The sequence below is a fragment of the Siphateles boraxobius genome, unplaced genomic scaffold, assembly GCF_051911475.1.
Source record: "Siphateles boraxobius isolate OS27281-9 unplaced genomic scaffold, OSU_SipBor_1 8, whole genome shotgun sequence".
Taxonomy (NCBI): Eukaryota; Metazoa; Chordata; class Actinopteri; order Cypriniformes; family Leuciscidae; genus Siphateles; species Siphateles boraxobius.
In genome coordinates, this window is record NW_027509208.1 from 35,370,712 (window position 1) to 35,389,851 (window position 19,140).

General features: G+C 41.3%; 1 protein-coding gene across 7 annotated transcripts in view; it reads left to right on the forward strand.

Moving 5' to 3' along the window:
* LOC143729200 (uncharacterized) overlaps positions 1 to 18,421 on the forward strand; it is an 87,906-nt gene extending 69,485 nt beyond the window's left edge. For 3 of the 7 annotated variants that reach the window (XM_077220320.1, XM_077220321.1, XM_077220324.1), the window contains 3 exons: positions 7,645 to 7,835; positions 17,316 to 17,449; positions 17,569 to 18,421. In XM_077220320.1, the coding sequence (XP_077076435.1) occupies positions 7,645 to 7,835; positions 17,316 to 17,449; positions 17,569 to 17,801 (558 nt within the window). In that variant the 3' untranslated portion in view covers positions 17,802 to 18,421. Of the gene's footprint in view, positions 1 to 5,200; positions 5,327 to 7,644; positions 7,836 to 8,276; positions 8,439 to 17,315; positions 17,450 to 17,568 lie in introns of those variants that run through there. The other 4 variants (XR_013199955.1, XR_013199954.1, XM_077220322.1 and 1 more) reach the window with 3 other exon arrangements.
* The last annotated feature ends 719 nt before the right edge of the window (positions 18,422 to 19,140 follow it).

The window sequence follows — 19,140 nt, forward strand, 5'->3', positions numbered from 1 at the left end:
ATACAAGAAAAGTAAAAAATGATATACACCTTATACGTGCAATAGATCATGTAGCTACCATAGAAAAAGTAAGATCATGCTTTGAATTAAGAGGAGTAAAATTAAATATGCTGTGTGATGGACCAAAAAGGTACATCGCGTCTCTGAAAATGTACAGTGGTTTTCTAAATGATACAACTTAATCTAAATAAGAGCAATGTAGAGTCCTGGGATTTCTTAAAAACAAAAAAACAACAACTACAAAAAAACATTGTGACAAACTTTGACAACATGTTTCATGCGGCATGGACAAAAAATACTGTTTGAAATATTTTTGTCTAAGATACCAAAGTACGGTTTTTGCTTTATTTTTTGAACAGACGCTTTAGTAAAAATAATAGCTTAGGTTAAATTTATGTAAAATCATTTATATCATACATAAGTCTTCTAAGAAAATAAATAGAAGATACAATTTTAATAAAACGTTAAAGCTTTGATTTAAACAGTCTTTTAATTTTAAAAGATCTAATTTAAGCTTTTAAGATTTTGAAAATGAATTTAGTATGAATAAAACTTTGGAAAGCAGACTAACTTTACATATGCTATGAAATTGTGTCCCAGAGGCTCATCTGTCCTGTATCTCGGGGGTCATGCATTCATTTCACCCTGTAGTTTATCACTGAAGGAACCAGGAGGGCTTTGTTTATGACTTTGGATTGTTTTTATCATTGCATAAAGAACTACATCTTCGGCACTATGAAAATGTAAGGTAATTTTATATACTTTTTTATATAAATTCATTTAGCTAAAACTATGTTTAAATTGTTTGAATTCATTTTAGTAACATACTTGTTATTATTCTATATTTATAATCATTTAATTTAAATATGGAGATTAGTTAATTTATGGAACTGAGTTAGTGTGAGTGCAATGTATGTAAAAACAATGTAAAGATGTTGTTTTCTGTGATGGTCGTGTTTGTTTACGGGATTAAATATGCTGTTACAGTACAAAAATCATTATGGCTATATTAATAAAAATTATACTTTAGGTCACCGTTAAATAAAATCATTACAGTAATCTTCAAAAGATAAATAGAAGATACGACTGTATTACAACGTTTTTATTAAGACTTTAAATAATTCATTGAATTGAATTTAAATTATCTTTTATTTTTAAACTTTTAAGATTAACTTTTAAGATTAACACTAACAAAACATCCTCAACGTCTCATACTGCTGGCTGAACACTCACACACACACACACACACACACACACACACACACACACACACACACACACACACACACACACACACACACACACACACACACACACACACCTCCTCCACTCTGAATCACAGTGTGGGAGAAAAACACTCGGGGATATTTTGTATCAAAACTTTAAACTTATTGCATCTTTGTAAATACATTCATACGTTATATGGACAATGATGTGTTGGGATTTACTTCTTCAACTCTCTAAAATGTAAGATGATTTTATTTTTGTTTTTAAAAGATTTTTTATAATCATTTATATACTTTTTAAAGAACAGAATGTGTTCAACTTTAGTGTAAGATATTTGTAAATGACTAAAATTTATAACCATTTTAAAGATCAATGTTTTTCAACTCTAGTGTAAAATATGTGAAATTATTAGAAAAACTTTTTCTCACTATACCCATTTATATAGCGTGCTCAGGAATGCCAGGATATCCGGTGTCACACAGACACACATTTAACTCAAAGACTGTCAAAATGCAAGGGGTGTGAGAGGGAATCACTCGGGGAACTTTTCAACTTTTCAACTTTAACCCAATTCTCTGAAACAGTAAGATGATTTTATTTTTGTAAACCCATTCATAACCTGTATGTATCTCTAAAACATGGAGGATGATTTTTATTTTGAAAAAAAATATTTTCTATACTTTTAAAGAATAGAATGTGTTTCAACTTTAGTGTAAGATATTTGTGAATGACTAAATGTACATTTCATTTATATACTTTTAAAGAACAGTATGATTTTTCAACTTTAGTTAGTATGAAAAATATTATATTTCTAAATGTAGGCTACATGTTTTTCAACTTTAGTGTAAGGTATTTGGCATTATTAGAAAAAATATATTTTTCTCACTATACCCATTTATATAGCATACCCAGGAATGCCAGGATATCATGTGTCACACAGACACACATTTAGCTCAAAGACTGTCAAAATGCAAGGAGTGTGAGAGAAACGCACATGGGGGCTTTTTTCACCATAGTGAAACGGTGAGATGATTTTATTTTTTAAATACTTGGATCAGTAAGATATTTATTTTAAAGGAATGAATGTTTTTCAAATCTACTTTAGTGTAAGGTATTTGTAAATGACTAAATGTACATTTCATTTATATACTTTTAAAGAACAGAATGTGTTTCAACTTTAGTTACTGGAAGATATTTTCTCACTATCCCCATTTATATAGCGTGCTCAGGAATGCCAGGATATCGGATGACACGCACACACTCACAGACAGACGCACACACACACACAGTGCGGAGACTGTCAACTTTAATCCAATTCTTCACCATAGTGAAACGGTAAGATGATTTTACTTTTGTAATTCTAATCTATTTTAATCTATATGCGACATTAGAAAAATTATTTTCTCACCCCGACACGGAGGGGATTTCCCACACCAAGAAGTTATTTCCCCCCGGGGTCAATAGGTCAAAATCAATGGGGCAAAGACAACTGGCAAAGACAACTGGCAACTTCATATATCATACAAAAGTCAATAGGGCAAAGACAACTGTCAACTTGATCGATCGATAGGTCAAAGGTTAATCCCTACATTAACGAACCTCCGGAACATCCTCCGGAATGTACTGTCAACTTGATCGATCGATAGGTCAAAGGTTAATCCCTAAATTAAGCGACCTCCGGAACAACCCCTCCGGAAGGTCAAAGGTTAATCCCTACATCAAAGGACCTCCGGAACATCCTCCGGAAGGTCAAAGGTTAGCCCCGCCCACCTGTCAATCATAGGGTCATAAATCATTTTGACATAAGCCGAATCGTAATACTACTAACAGGTGTGCAATACATTTAAGACATGAGGCTGCCACATATGATCGATAGGAAAGAACAAGAAAGGCCATTAATAATCTTTCATTGCATCACTGTTAGGGCTGGGTATCGTAACAAAATTTTCGATACCGATACCTTGACTTCGATACCGGTTCCTGAACGATACTTTTTTCGATACCGATTTTATCAATATAACATTACTTAAAAAAAAAACTTTTATTTTTTCAGTTTGTTGACTTTTTTACACTCATATTTTGAGTCTGTAAAAAAGCACCAATGCTAAAGTTTTCTATGTTTCCTAATCATTTAACAACATGTATTCTTTACTTCAATGAGCTCATTGTTTCTGCCTTAACTTAATGCATTGTTTAACAATGAAACTGAATGAAAATTAATTGAAATGCATTACACACAGTCACCCCTGATAACAGATCACTCTAAATTGTAATTTAGACACATGCATTTTCTGTAAAGCTCCTTTGAAACGATATGTATTGTGAAAAATGCTATACAAATAAATGTGAATTGAATTAAATATAGGCTACAGGGGTACGGGATAAATGCCTCGCTCTCAGCACACATGAAGCTTGCGCAAAGCACTGGCAAAAGTAGCCTAATGATTATGGATGTGTCGGGAAACGATAGCAAGGATATATTTTAATTGTTTATTAATGAACAAGTGTTTACTAAACGTGTTGGCTGCAAAGATGATTATTGCGAATTTGCGATGCTGACTCGTCATCCCTGCAGCAGTTAACGCGCGCGCCCGCGCCTATATGGATTAGGTAATCAAACTATTTATTTCTAATTGTTTCGTTTAAAATTAGACATATTTTGAACATATATAGAACTATTTCTCATGTCTGTGAGGCAAGTATCCTATACGCTGAGTTTTGTTTTAAATGTGACGCGCTCCAGTTCTTGTAGTCGAAGGCGGATAAACTTTCTACTCTCGAGAGTGTATTCTGTGCGCTTTTAAGTGCAGATTTACCGTGTTACCCGTCTTGGCAGCAATTATCTTGTCGAAAATATTGCATCGTGTGCTATATTGCATCGTGTGCTTATGGCATCGAGTCGGATACATAGAAAATATGTGGAAATGATCAAAAGTGTACCTATCTATCTGGGTTGGACGCTTACGCACACACACACACTACAGCCTCACGTGCGACGAGGCACGTCTCTGGGCAGCCGCGTAAACTAGTGTTTTTCCGCCACAGCCAATCATGCTGCATGTTTGTTTCACTGACGTTGACGTGATTAACCACTTAGGTACCGAAACTTGGTACCGAAAAACCAGACATGTTTCGATACTCTGTAGTATCGAGGCAATTCGGTCGGTACCTAAAAAGTACCGAACTCTGTACCCAGCCCTAATCACTGTATTATAATATGAAAGGCTGCAATACAGTGCGGCACAACGCGCTTATGCGCATCCCGAGCGCAGAATGATGCGCTTGAAGCAACACAGAGTCACAGCGCGCAGCGCTTCGAGTCCGCATTGAAAAGTTCAAACACAAATGAAAGACTTATTGATGCGTAGTGTATTATACAGTATCTATCTATGCAATAGTTTGAGCCTTTTATTTTAACAGTTTTAAATTTTAGTTACTGTGCGCGTGAAGAACAATTATAGTGCTCTCCAGTGTTGTGATCTAACAGACACCCGGTAGAAACATGATTAAGTTAACGTTACAGCAATAAAGTCCAACAAAATAAAGTTGTTTTATGCGAAACCATAGACCTTTATCTACAAATCAAGTATAATAATAGTAACATTGAATCATCTTGGAGAGGGTTTCATCATGTTGACTGTCGTAACTGAACGTGATGTGCTGTTTGAATGCTGAATGAAGAATGATTGACAGCCGCAGCGGAGGGAAAAGTTTAGGTGATCTTGAATTTAATGACTTAAATGTTCATTTCTATCTCACATTATACTATAATGGCTTCAGAATACTTGTAATATAGTCCATGAAAACTTAATGGTGCTTTATAATGTTTTTGGTGCTTTTGTGGGCCTTAACAATAACAGAATACACACAATATCGGATTTGGATCGGCCTTGTCTGATCGATACCCGATCCGGCAAAAATGGCAGTATCGGAGCCTATACTGATGCTGAGTATCGGATCGGTGCATCCCTAGTATATAGTACATATTTCAGCTGGAGTACGGGGTTAAGGGGTTAATGAGCACCTGCTCTACACTGAAGACAGATGGAGAAGAGCAAAGTTACTGTTTGAGCATGAAGAAGCTCCAGTCATTCTCTCTATCAGTGTCGGTATTTCTGAACTCCCTGAAACGCCTCCATTGTAGTCATTAGTTTCTTTCAGGAACGAACACGTCACAATATTCCTCATTTAAATAATTCATATGCATAAAGGTGCGGGGCCTGGTTGAGTTAGTTAGTAGTGTGTGGAAATGGTGGTTATGGGAAGGGGCGGGACATCTCCCAAATGCGCTCGACCAATCACAACACACTGCTCCAGCCGACCAATCAGAGCATAGTGTGCATTTCTGAAGGAGGGGCTTCATAGAGACAGGAACTAAACCGAGCGTTACTAGGGGCTTTCTCACCGGGTAGTTCTAGGAACTCAGCTATAGGAACAAGCCACCAGGGTGATTCCCCGAGAACTACTGGTTCCCCTAGGAATGTTTTCCTGGTTGCATTTGCACCGCCATTAAGATCTCTGAAGTGACGCAAGTGTTTTTTTGTTTTTTTTTGACGGCGCTGAGAACCAGATCCTGAGTACACAGTGCTCACATTCTCCGTGTTCATTAGTTTACGATCTGTCTAACAGTCTTGTCTAATACGTTATTAGATAGAACTGTTATACAAAAAAAATAGAGAAATGAAAAGGTATTAGGACATGCCATCTGGTTGATTTCCAGTGTTGCTGAGCAGAAACACATAGTCATGTTTCTCTTGGTCTCCTCAAAGTAGCGTTGGATGTTCTCTTCAGTGTAAAGGTTTAGAGGCTCATCTATCACTGTTTTCCTTGTTCGTAGAGTTAGTTCATGGAGTAAATGTATTAGCTATAATCTGTGTTTACACAGCTTTTTTAAAAATGGCGGGTTCTGGTGTTTTGCGTGCGTTCGGCCTGTCGGCAAACGTGTAACGTGCGGTGAAACCTTGTCATGGGTAAGCTGTGACCTATCAATGTGGCATATATGTTCATATATTCATTCAGTTTATGTAGCAACCCAAGTTCATATCAGGCATCATCACATCGCTGCCTGCATACAGCAAAGTCAGTCATATGTGAGGCTAATGCACAATCAAATATAATAATCAAATTAATGGACACATCTATCTTATGACTTATACAACAAACAAATACACACACACATTGGTCTGGTCACTCTGGTGACTGCGCACCAGGATTTGAATAGGCTACAGTCAGAAAACATTGTCAGCAGTACAGCTTTAAAGAACAAAAAGAGCTTATTCACTCCTACAAACTGCGCTAGGCGCACACACCGACACTCAATGAGCGTCTGGCGACGGCACACCAGGATTTAAAAAAGAGAACTACAAAACAGCATTTTAACACTAAATGCACCATAATCGCACAGATAGACCTACAGTACAAATGTGGCAGAGGTGAGGGCGCACCAGGGAATGGAAGAGAGGACATTTTGGTGTCAGCGCACAGCAGGCCTATAGCCCACCATCAGACAACACACAAGCCAATATAAGGGTTTTAAAAATAATAAATAAATAATTTACGTTTTAAAGGGGGTGCTTACTTCTATTTGTAGATGAATTGCATGAGCTTCATGAGGCACGCACATTTGCGCGCACACTGGCAAGGTTGCTCTCTCCCTCTCTGCCGTGCGCACGCTACATGGTTTGGAGCTCGCGAGCTCTACATTGCGGGAGATTTGAACTAATTTGCGGGCATCAGGGAGCCGCTATCAATATGCGGGAGACTCCTGGAACTTCCGGGAGACTTGGGATATCTGTGAACGCATACCTCTGTCCAATCATCTTTGAAAACTATTTTCTTCATCAACTTTTCTTTTCCTGGACAATGACATCCTCCACACCCATTCAAACGCTTACTGCGGTGATGTGTCGCGTTGCGCCCGATTACGTCAATAGTCATACGCTCACTGGATGTCATGCAACTAAATCACGGAGGAAAACTTTAAATATCTCTCGTTTTAATTTCGGACCATCTCAAAAAATAAACAAATGATTTCTAACATGCGTTTATCAAAGTAGGAAATCCACACTTTTAATCCCTTACACAATTAGTGCTCTTGAAATACGAAATGGAGGCGGGTCCGGTTTAAATTCCCTCCGGGTCCGGATCCGGACCGGAGTCTGGACTTTGAGTGGTACTGGAGTTCCTGGAACTAAAATCGTTCCTAGTTCCTGCGGCGCGAACACGCCAGAATCTGGGAACTTCCACCAATAGTTCTAGGAATTATGAAGAGGTTCCTCTGGTGTGAAAGCCCCTATTGACAGACCAGGAAGAGAGGAGCTGCAACAATGGAGAATATGGGGGAAATAATCAATTCATGCAGAAAGACCTGCTCTAGTAGAGCACAAAATCAACATCAATGTTTCTTTGTGTGTGCAGCTGCTGCTGGAGCAGGGCGTGTGCATGCGCACGTCAGCGGAGCTGGAGATCGTACGTGAGATGAAGGAGAGCTGCTGCTGTGTGGCTCTGGATTATGAAGCGGAGCTGAAGAGCGCAGGATTGGCGACCTCAGAGGTTCAGTACACACTCCCTGACGGGCGGCTTGTCTCGCTGGCCTCCGAACGCTTCCGGTAACTGACCTGTGTGTGTGTGTGTGTGTGTGTGTCTGCTCTTCACTGTCTGCCTCGCACTGGACTCTTGCACTGGGAGCTGCTGCTAAGGTTAGGTTACCTGCGTAACCCCGGTTCTCTGATAGCAGAAGTGGGGTATCTCACTAAGGGAACGCCTCCGGCGTGACCGACTATGGAAGCACCAATTACACACGTCTGTCAGACGGAGTCCCGCCTCCCTGGTATATAACTCGCTGCAGCCACTGCTGCATCATTCTACACATCTTCACCGTGTCATCTGTAAGGAGGGCGGTTGGATACCTCACTTCTGTTATCAGAACCGGGGTTGCGCATGTAACCTAACGTTCTCTTTCTAACATCCGTTCAGTATCTCACTTTCAGGTCTCCAACTTTCTTCAAGTATCAGTGGCTTCTCCTTTGCACCTCTTTCCACCTCTGAAGTCCAGGATGAACTCACCAAGCTGAATACAAACAAATCAGGAGCCAGTTGCACCAACAGGGCTTTACTAAGCCTGGTCCTAACTGCTAAGTAGGTCTTGGTTAAGACCAGTCTTTAGAGTTGACCTAACGTCGGTTGCACCATCCAAACTTAAACCTAGGCTTAACTACGCCTGGTTTTAGCGATGCGCGTTCCTGTGAATGGCCACGGAACTATAGTGGTTGCCTAGAAGCGTGCGTTGCTTGGGTTACGTTGTAAACTATCTTCCGGTGTTTCATCACCGCAGACTCTGCCTCAGTTGGGGAGGTGAGCAGATCGCAGAAGGCGACGGCTCAGTGCCAGTGATACTCTGCGGATGGCCTGACATGCGGTGGATTTGTGGACATTAATCATGTCTCCAACAGTGTTTTGAAACGTAGCGCTATTAACAGCTGTAATGCCGGTGTCAACGCTGCGTTGTGGTTCGACACAAACTGTAAGGCGGGTGACAGCTCTTCAACAAGTTCATATATATCTCTCCGACAGAATCGAAACCTCTCAATCAGCTCCTCATCATTGTAAATGTCCAATGGATTACTGCTGAGCGGGCTTTCAGTCGGGAGAGAGTTATGGACAGTAGCAAAGACTTATACACAGACTTTACAATGAGTTATCAAGTGGTTACTATAGAAACTTGCCTAGATTTTGACTTTATGCCTGCTACTGACTAGGGGTAAGATTTACGCCCAGTCTTAATGTGAAGAGGACTCAAGCCTGGATGATGCGTAACTACTAGGTCGGACTTAGAATGCTGAGTTAAGACCTACGTACCTAAGACCAGATGTAAGCCCTGTTGGTGCAACTGGCTCCTGATGGACTTGATTCCATGTTCTTAAAAGCAGCTGCCTGTATTTTTGCCACTCTGTCACAAGACTATTAAACATGTCCCTACAGCTCTCTGAGTTCCCTATTTATTGGAAATCAGCCATAATTCTCCCCTTTTCTAGGGGGGGGTTCTGAATCTGACCCAAATTGTTATTGCCCAATATCCATCCTACTATGCCTTGCCAAAGTTCTGTAGAAGCCGTTAAATGATTTCCTGGATAAAAATCATACATTTATTAGATATGCAATCTGTTTTTCGGACGGGACATGGGTGCATGACAGCCACTACAAAGGTCCTTGATATAATTACAGCGTTAGATAGTAAGCAGGTCTGTATTGCCACCTTTATAGACCTCGTCAAGGCCTTTGATTCCGTTGACCATGGGATCCTTTTATACAGGCTTTCCAGTATTGGTCTGTCCACCTCTAGCTGTGATTGGTTTACCAGTTGCCTTACTAACCATGTCCAGCAATTGAAGGTTGAAAACATGTCAGACCAACTTATCTCTAAAGGTGTGCCTCAAAGTTGCATCCTGGGCCCAACCCTTTTTTCTATTTACATCAATGACATACCCAGAGCTGCTGGCACCTCCCGGATTCACCTTTATGCAGACGACACCATTTTGTACTCAGCTGGTTCCTCTCCCAAGTCTGCGGCTTCAAGTCTTAAACTCAGCTTTTCCTCTATATAGCAGTTCTTTGACAATCTCCGTCTCCGTATTAACACTAGTAAGACAATGTATCCTTTTTAGCCGAAAACCTGTTACCAAGACTCCACTTACAATCACCTGCATGAACGGTATGGCTCTGGAGTATGTCAAAACATATAAATACCTAGGCATCTGGTTATATTCATCCCTGTCATTCATTACACGCATCAAAAACCTTTAAAAAAAAGTCAAAGCGAGACTAGCTTTTTCTGCAATAAAGCTTCCTTTACTGATGCTACCAAATGCACACTTAAGATGACAGTACTGCCAATTTTGGACTAAAGCGATATTATTTACAGAATGGCACCAAACACAGCCCTAAAAAACTTTTGACACACTCTATCATCCCTTTTGCCATTAATGCACCGTTTCACACTCATTACTGTGACCTGTATAAACTGGTGGGCTGGCCCTCCCTTCATACCCGGCAGCTCCATCATTGGTTTCTTTTCATATACAAGACAATCCAGGGCAAGACACCTCTCTATCTGTAATCTCTTCATGCCGCTCATAACACTTATCGCACAAGATCAAGTAAGTTTAGTACCCCCCCCATTTCTACTACCTTCAGATGTAATGCCTTCTGCTTCGCAGCAGTACATGACTGGAACATACTACCAAAATACCCTGAAACGTCTCTGATCCCAACCTCCACCTTAAGTAGAATCTCCAAAACAACATAGTTGACTCTTGTTCCTGCTGACATTCCCGAACCATATTTATATACACTTGAGCACTGTATTGTTTTTGTTTTTTTCTTTGCGATCTTCCGCTCTTATTTTAATTGCTTGTCCTGTTATGTGTATGACTATGCACAGTTGTACAGTATGTTTCTATTTATTTCTGTAGCCTCTTGGCCAGATCATGTTTGTAAATGAGAAGTGGTTCTCAAACAGTTTACCTGGATAAATAAAGGTTAAATAAAATTTAAAAAAAGGGATAGAGACCACTCCTGTAATGCAGATATGCTGTATGAACAGACGCAACACTGAAAGTGGTAAATAATGGCCGTGGTTGTGACACTAAAGTGAAACCCATGCCCTCATAAGCCTCTATAAAACCAACACCAGGGTGTTTAACTGAACACAGAATAAGAACGAGAGATGTTATGACGTTACACTCACCGCTCCAACACTGAGTGCGCCAACGATGGCTCCGTCACATTCATCTATAGTCTCTGACAAAAGTGTGGGGTGATGCTCAGCTTCCTGCAGCCCATATGTCCTGAATAGAGACACCCTTGAACAGCGCCCAGGAGGTAGCCATGCCTCTAGTGGAATGAGCTTGAAGCCCTGGTGGGGATTGTATGTTTGAGTCCTTGTACCACACTACAATACAATTCACCATCCATTGAGAGAGCCGCTAACATGAAATGGGTCTTCCCTTGTAACTGTCAGCCCACAAGATAAAAAGCTGACTGCCGTTTAATCCCAGGGTGGGATCAGGGACTTTCCGAATCCAGCCCCACATGACATTCCGTAATGGCTGAAAGCTAGACCTTTACTGTGGAAAAGGCTCTACCTCAGAGGTCTTCAATCCTGCTCCTGGTTGGCCACTGTCCTGCAGAGTTTAGTTCCAACCTGCTTCAGCACACCTGCCTTTGTATATTCAAGCGATCCTGAAGAGCTTGATGAGCTGATTCAGGTGTGTTTGATTAGGGTTGGAACTAAACTCTGCAGGACAATGGCCCTCCAGGAGCAGGATTGAAGACCTCTGTTCTACCTTTATCTAATATTTCCTGCAGGAAACGGAACATCTGATACAGAGCATAAGAACGAGATGATTCGTCTCTGCACGTCATCGTTCAAAAACTCTCCACATATGATACAAAAAGCGCGGAAGAGGCAGCTCTCACACTCTGAATCATTTTGATCACATTAGGGGGTAACCCAATGGTGTTTAAATCCAGCCCAGAGAGCCATCTTGAGAGGGGCAGGATGAAATATCTCTCCGTCGCCTGAGAGTGGTATCTGCGCAGCGGGAGAGACCAGGGCTGGTCGTATAGAAGTGGGATTATCTCCGCTATCAGAATCAGAATCGGCATCAATTTTATTGCCAAGTAGTGTTGTGCACATACAAGGAATTTGCTTTGGTAATAAGGTGTTACCGAGGCTACTATAATCAGCGCCAACTTGAGAAAAATACAGCATGACATGAGAGGTGAGGAGAAAAAAAAGGCAACCCCCAGACTATGCTCCTGTAAGGAGAACAGTCTGGGAACAGGAAAAAACACCTCAGCAACATTAGCACATAAACAGTACACTCTACAAACAATACATTGCAACACGGTTGGGAGTGGGGGATGGAGGTAGTCCAGCCCAGGCAAGCAGCATCCGGTCTTGCAGCCATTATGGCGCTGGTCACAGACCCGCTTGTCAGACTGGGGGTACGAAGCGGCAAAGGCGTGGGATGGTGTGTGGGGCAGTTGCATATCTGTGTATGTGTAAGTTCATGTGTGTGTAGGCCTGGAGAGAGTCGCTAAGTCAGCACCATAATCTAGGAGCCTCAGTCCGCAGGATTGTCGTAGCGATACACAGCAAGTTGCCATGGAGACAACCTTGATCATGTCCCAGGCAGAGTCAACAATCACCAGGTGTCTGAGGAGTCGGGGAAGGAACGCAAGAGCGGCTCACTGCAATGCTCTTCCGGGAGAGTTGTTGTTCCAGCAGCGGCCTTGGCCAAGGCCAGTGCTGGTAGGGGGTGCAGATAAGATTGGGATTGTTTGGTCTTCGGGCGAGTAGCCGCATTCAATTTATACAGGCTATTCTCCTGGTCCATTTTGGTCTCTGAAACAAGCCATTTGCCTTTTCAAAGCTGTGAGCTTCTCCATGATGTTATCCATATTGTGGTTCATAGACCCAGTCTGAGTGCTGACAGCTCTGCCCAACGCTTCAATGATGACGGGCAGCCTTGCAGGGCTTTTGACAGCTGTCACCGTCTGTTTATCCACAACGCTATCCACAACTTCCCCGGCCGAATGGTGCAATCAGAATTAGTGAATGTCTGAATTCCCTCACCCTCTGAAGTGTTGGCCCGATGAGGCTCAGCAGGGGGAACACGTATAACAGTGCGTTTGTCAATGGGTGGGCTAGAGCATTCACACTCAGCGGTGCATCTTCTCCCATCGGGGAAAAGAACAGAGGGTATCTGAGTCCGTATCTCAGCCATATCTGACTCGCCACCTGCGGGTGGAGTGTCCAATCTCCGTACATGGGGGCAGATCTGTTGTCCAGAGGAAGTCTTCCGTTCATTATTCCCGCTACATGCGTTGCTCGTAAGAAACAGAGTGCTGCTCCACACAATTAGTCTCTACACGACTATGCAGCTGTTGAGCGCGCACTCCCCCTTGCCTGTTTATGTACACTACCACTGTTGTGGTCTGATCTGACCAACATGATATCCCTGAAGGAACTGAATAAAGTGGTGAACTTGTACCTCCTGAGGTGTTTGTTCGGGGTCTGCAAGTCTAGAATAGTATGGAGACCTCCCCCTTTCTTTGGAATTATGAATAGGGATGCACCGATACCACTTTTTTCAGAATCGATCCGATACCAAAAATTCTGAGTATCGACCGATGCCGATCCGATACCAACAGTTTTTTTTTAAATTAAGTAGAATGATAATTAATGTTGAACTGATAATCACTCTTTTGTGTGTTAAACACAATCTACTTAATACAGACAACTTAATTATTAAGAAAAACAAATCTAAAAAATATATAATAATCTATGACAAAAATGCTTTTATAAACTAGATTAGTGGATAATTCAGCAGTAAAATTTAGTCTAGAAAAATCATAAGTCCACAATAATTGTATAAAATCTGAACATCTAGTGAAAAAAACAAATAAGAGACAATAAGTGTACCACTAAATCTGGTAAAACGTTACACATTGCTCTTTGTATTGTAAAATACATTCATGAAAAACAAGTTAACAAAAATCAAAAAGATAAATTATTTTATATATAGCTATAGGCTACTATACAATTGAGACATTTTAAATGTATAGCACACCTGTTTAATGATGCTGCAATATATGATAGATAGGCCATTAATAATCTTTCATTGCGTCACTGTATTGATATGAAAGGCTGCAATAGTGCGGCTCAAAGCGCTTATGCGCATCCCGAGCGCAGAATGATGCGCTTGAAGCAACACGGAGTCACAGCGCGTCGAGTCCGGATTGAAAAGTTCAAAGCACAAACGAAAGACATATTGATGCGTAGTGTATTATACAGTATCTATCTATGCAATAGTTTATTGAGCCTTTTCTTTTAACAGTTTTAAATTTTAGTTACTGTGCGCGTGAAGAACAATCATAGTGGACTCTACTCTAGTTGTGATCTAACAGACACCCGGTAGAAACATGATTAAGTTAACTTTACAGCAATAAAGTCCAACAAGATAAAGTTGTTTTATGCGAAACCATAGAGCTTTATCTACAGATCAAGTATAATAATAGTAACATAGAATCATCTTGGAGAGTTTCATCATGTTGACTGTCGTAACCGAACGCGACGCTGAATACTGAATGAAGAATGATTGACAGCCGCCCGCATCGGAGGGAAAAGTTTACGTGATCTTGAATTTAATGACTTAAATGTTAATTTCTATCTCACATTATACTATAATGGCTTCAGAACACTTGTAATATAGTGCACGAAAACTGTATGGTGTTTTATAATGTTTTTGGTGCTTTTGTGGGGCTTAACAATAACACGTAGTATACGCACAATATCGGATTTGGATCGGCCTCGTCTGATCGATACCCGATCCGGCAAAAATGGCTGTATCGGAGCCGAGACCGATGCGGAGTATCGGATCGGTGCATCCCTAATTATGAAGTACCGGAGTAAAAACCCCGATGGCTTTCCTCCAGCGGCACCGTTCTTGTTACTCCTTAGCTCAGGTTTTAGAAGAAGAAATGTCTTTGTTGAGCAGATTCTCTATTGAGCAGATTCCCCCTGTGCAGTTGACATCACATCTCCATTGAAATTTGGTGCTTTTACAGCGATTTGGAGTCTGTAACCTCACTCTATTGTTGATAAAACCCACAGTGACTGTGCATGCACGCCAGTTCTTTGCTTGCGCAGCTTTGCTTACTAGCGTTGCGGTGGCGCCGCTTTCTTGGCGGAGATAACCATTGCAGTTTCAGTAGGGAACTTTTTGGTTTCATTTTTGTTTTCACACATTTCCCCGCTCTCGGCCTGGATGCGTGGTAATTTCTTTTCACACCTCTTTTTCTTATGCAAAGATACTCTCCTGACCTCATCATTAACCCTGTGGGTGGAGGTAGGGGAATAATTGCAGGGGGGACCTTGGGAACTTGTTCCTCTCATAATGGTGAGTGAACCTGCTGAACTGGCCACTGGAACGCTTGAACTTTCTTCGTTTCCCCGGGGGAGGAAGAAAGGTTTTGAACTGTAAAGGGGGTGGAGCAGAAAACCCTAGGAGCTGCTCTGTCCCCCTGTGGTAAACAAGGCTCGATCTTAGGTAGCCCCCTGGGGATTGGAAGGACGGAGCTTCGCCGCAGCGTACGATGGTTTTCCCTTGCTCTGCGCCGGCTTTGGCTGTGATGTCTGGGTAACCCCTCTTTGACTGCGGCGTGAATTTCACGTGGGCTGGCTGATATGGTCGAGCTGTAGGCTTTCTAGGTAAGCAGGTCTCGAAGGCTTCTCCTTCAAGTCACACTGTTGGTGCAGCTGTGACAGTAGAGCCAAACATAGTCTTTGGGGTCTACGGGGGCGTCCAGAAACTCCACACTTTCCTTATCAGAAAGGGCTGAGAGACTGAGCCATAACGCTCTTTCTCCCACTAAAGCCAGCCCCATACTTCTGCTGAAGTTCTGAACCGCCCCACGTGATGTGCGGAGATTCAGATCCGCTATCACACCCATCACCTCCAGTAGCTCCGTCTGGAATGCTGTCAGAAGAGATGTCACATTCAGGGCCCTGACAGCTAAAACAGAAGATTTGTATATTTTCTGAAACGCAGATGCTGAAAACTGCTCCGTTTTTCCCGGAAGCGTGGCGCCGACTTGGATGTAGGTGATCCCACTCGGGTAACTCGGTAGACAAGACGAATTGGGAGGGAGGATGACGTCTTCCTCTTCATCGTCCTCTTGAGAATGAGGGGATAATTCCTCATCTTCATCACCTGCTATACCCACGAGGGCATCTCCAAAGAGAGGGGAGTCCGGGGACTCCACATCCATATTATCCCTTCAGGCTCAGGTAGTCGTTTAATGGTCTCATAATAATAACCTCCGCTATGAAGCCCTTAAAACACTTTATACTTTTCCACGGCGTGTGTGTGTTGCTCTGCGGCTCCGCCCCCTCTATCGTGTCAATCTTCCCTGGTTCAGATCTTCTGTTCAGACGCAAGTAAAACATGAATACTGGAGAGATGCTTTATAGCAGAAGCTGTAAGACTCTTGATGTTTAGAATTTATATTTCATTAAGGGGAGACACGGCAGGCAAAAACATCTGGGTTTTTTTTCACTGGTCAATTTTGAGATTTTGGGATATTTGTCTTCAATAACATGTCGTCTCTCAGACTTGTGGTGAAAAAAAGTCTGAAATACACATTTAGGTCTTTATTGTACTACACTTTGTCTGTTTGCTTCAGTAGATTTCTCAAATTAATCAAAAGTTGTCGTTATAAATCATCCCTCTGCTCCGCGAGCGCTGCCGGCACCCTGTCATCACACACACCGTTTGAAAGCTCTCTCTCTCTCTTCCGGTACAATACTGCCGGATCCAAATATGGTCATTTCCTTTTTATCAGCAACCAATCGTGAAAGAAAAAGGGGGGATTTTACTCTTAAACGCGCAATCTCATTGACTGATGTTAAATCTTTAAAGCCCGTTTTCTCAAAATGACTCTTCTCTCATACTCAAGTCCGAAATCTCCACTTCAGGAGCACCTATATACACCAAACTTTCCAGTCTTGTACCTAGTTATATTATGAAGACATTTACAGAGGGATTTGTAAATATATTATTCCTAGCCTGATTTATATAACATTTTATTCCAAAAAACATGGCAAATCATTTTAAGGCTATTGGCAGTATATTCTGATTTACAGGATAACAAAAGTAGATATCCATAAATCCCTCTGTAATTTTTTTCCCCATCTAATATGTGAACACAATGAAAAAATAATTTTGAACCTGGCTTTATCCAATACTCAGATTTTGTTTTTAAAATATATGCAAATTAGCGCATATTTAATTAGAGAATGCCTCATTTGCATATTTAAACATTAAATTACAGAAAACTTTTCTCATCTTAATGTAGGTAATCAACTGCCAAAGTTTCATGGTGATATCTGCTGGTTAAAAAAATTACCCTATTCACCTGTAGTGTCTCGCCTTAAGAGGAAAATGTGCAAATGAGTATATCAGGGATCTTATGACTTTAAATCTTCAGCTTCACCCTTCACAGTCATGTCTTCACATACACAGGGCTCCTGAAATCCTCTTCAGGCCGGAGCTGATTGGACGAGATCATTATGGGATGCATGAGAGCGTATTCAGGTCCATCATGCAGTCGGACATCGACCTCCGGCGCAGCTTTGTGCGAAACATCCTCCTGTCAGGTGTGTGTGTACATTTACCTCCGGCACAGCTTTGTGGGAAACATCCTGTCAGGTGTGTGTATTCTGGCCAATCAGAGGGCAGGATCTGTAACACATGACCCATGTGTGTGTGTGTGTAGGCGGGAACACGCTGCTGTCGGGCCTCCCAGAGCGCCTCCAGCAGGAGGTGTGTGGTGTGTGTGCCTCGGATCTGAGTGTGTGTGTGCGGGTCATCAGTCCTCCGGAGCGGGACTCATCAGTGTGGAGCGGTGGAGCAGCGCTGGCCAGCAGAACCGAGCTCAGTGGGGCCTGGATCAGTGCGCAGGAGTACCAGGAGTTCGGCCCGCACATCGTCTTCAGGAAGTGCTTCTGAACACACACACACACACGAGTACATGTTTTAATACTTTTAAACTTCACTTATACTGGTTGTATCAATCAGATTGTTCGTCTCTTTAACACATGAATTATAATCTAATCATATCTAATATGTAAATGTATGTTTTTATATACGTGTATGCTTAACCTATCTATGAGATATTAATGTGCTCGTTTGAGTGTTCTGATGCTTTTCATGAGGCTGATAATGCAACTCACACATATATGATCTGGTTCCCATCGGGTCGGATTGGACGCGAGGAGCTTCAGTGTGTTTGACGTGTGACGCATTTCCTCCATATGCAGTTTCTCTCTTCACCTGTGTGGTGTGTTGTGTGTTTTGATTGGTTTTATCTGCATGCGTCTCACTTCACGCACCTTTCCTCTTGTTTTCACGTGTTTGATGGTGTTTCCTCTGAGAGACTCATATGGATGGATTGTGGGTCTGAAGCCTCTCCTGCTGATGAACTCTGAGGTTTACTCTCGTTTACATGTTCACCCTAATCCGGTCATGTGATCAGTGCTCTGTCAATGTGTGTGCCTTGATTCCCAGCATCAGTGTCTGTTAACTGGGTAATGTCTGACCTTTTTACAATAAATATATCTTCTAAAGCAGCTGCTGTTGGTCTTTACTGTGCGTTCGTGTGGGCAGGAACATCACACTGGTTTGATGAATGATCTGAAGACTTCAACACTATATCCACAGTTTGTACACAGTCTGAAAAATAAAGGACTTTTCCAAAGATTTTTCAAGCACTATTTTTTGTTTTCAAGGACTATAATCAGAGATCTCACTTAAAGCGTATTTATTATCTTTCAAATTTTAAACAAGGTAAATTTATAAAAATGGTACAAATAAAATGCACCACATGCAAAGTTTGCAATTACTGTGGCAACTTTAAGTATGGGAACATTAAATTACTTTAGTGGATAGAGCCAATAGAGGGCATAAACTCTTACAAGATTCTTATTAAAAGATGTAATTACATTTTACAAACAAAATACTTTGCAATTATTTACAATGAAAAAGCTTAACAGAAGAAAACAATGCAAATCAAATGACTTTACGCTGAAAAAAAATGCTTTCTATTTTTGTCTTGTTTCCAGTCTAAATATCAAAAAAAAAAAAATCTTAAATCAAGCATTTACTAGAGAAGTAAAATGACATATCTTGTTTCTAAAAAAATGATTGAGTTTTTTTCTCCAAACGAGCTAAATTATCTGCCAATGGGTTAAGAAAAATCATGTTTTCTATTTGAATGAAGATTATTTTTCTCACCCCATTGGCAAATTTAGCTTGTTTCAAGCAATAAATAAGAAAAAACTAAGAATTT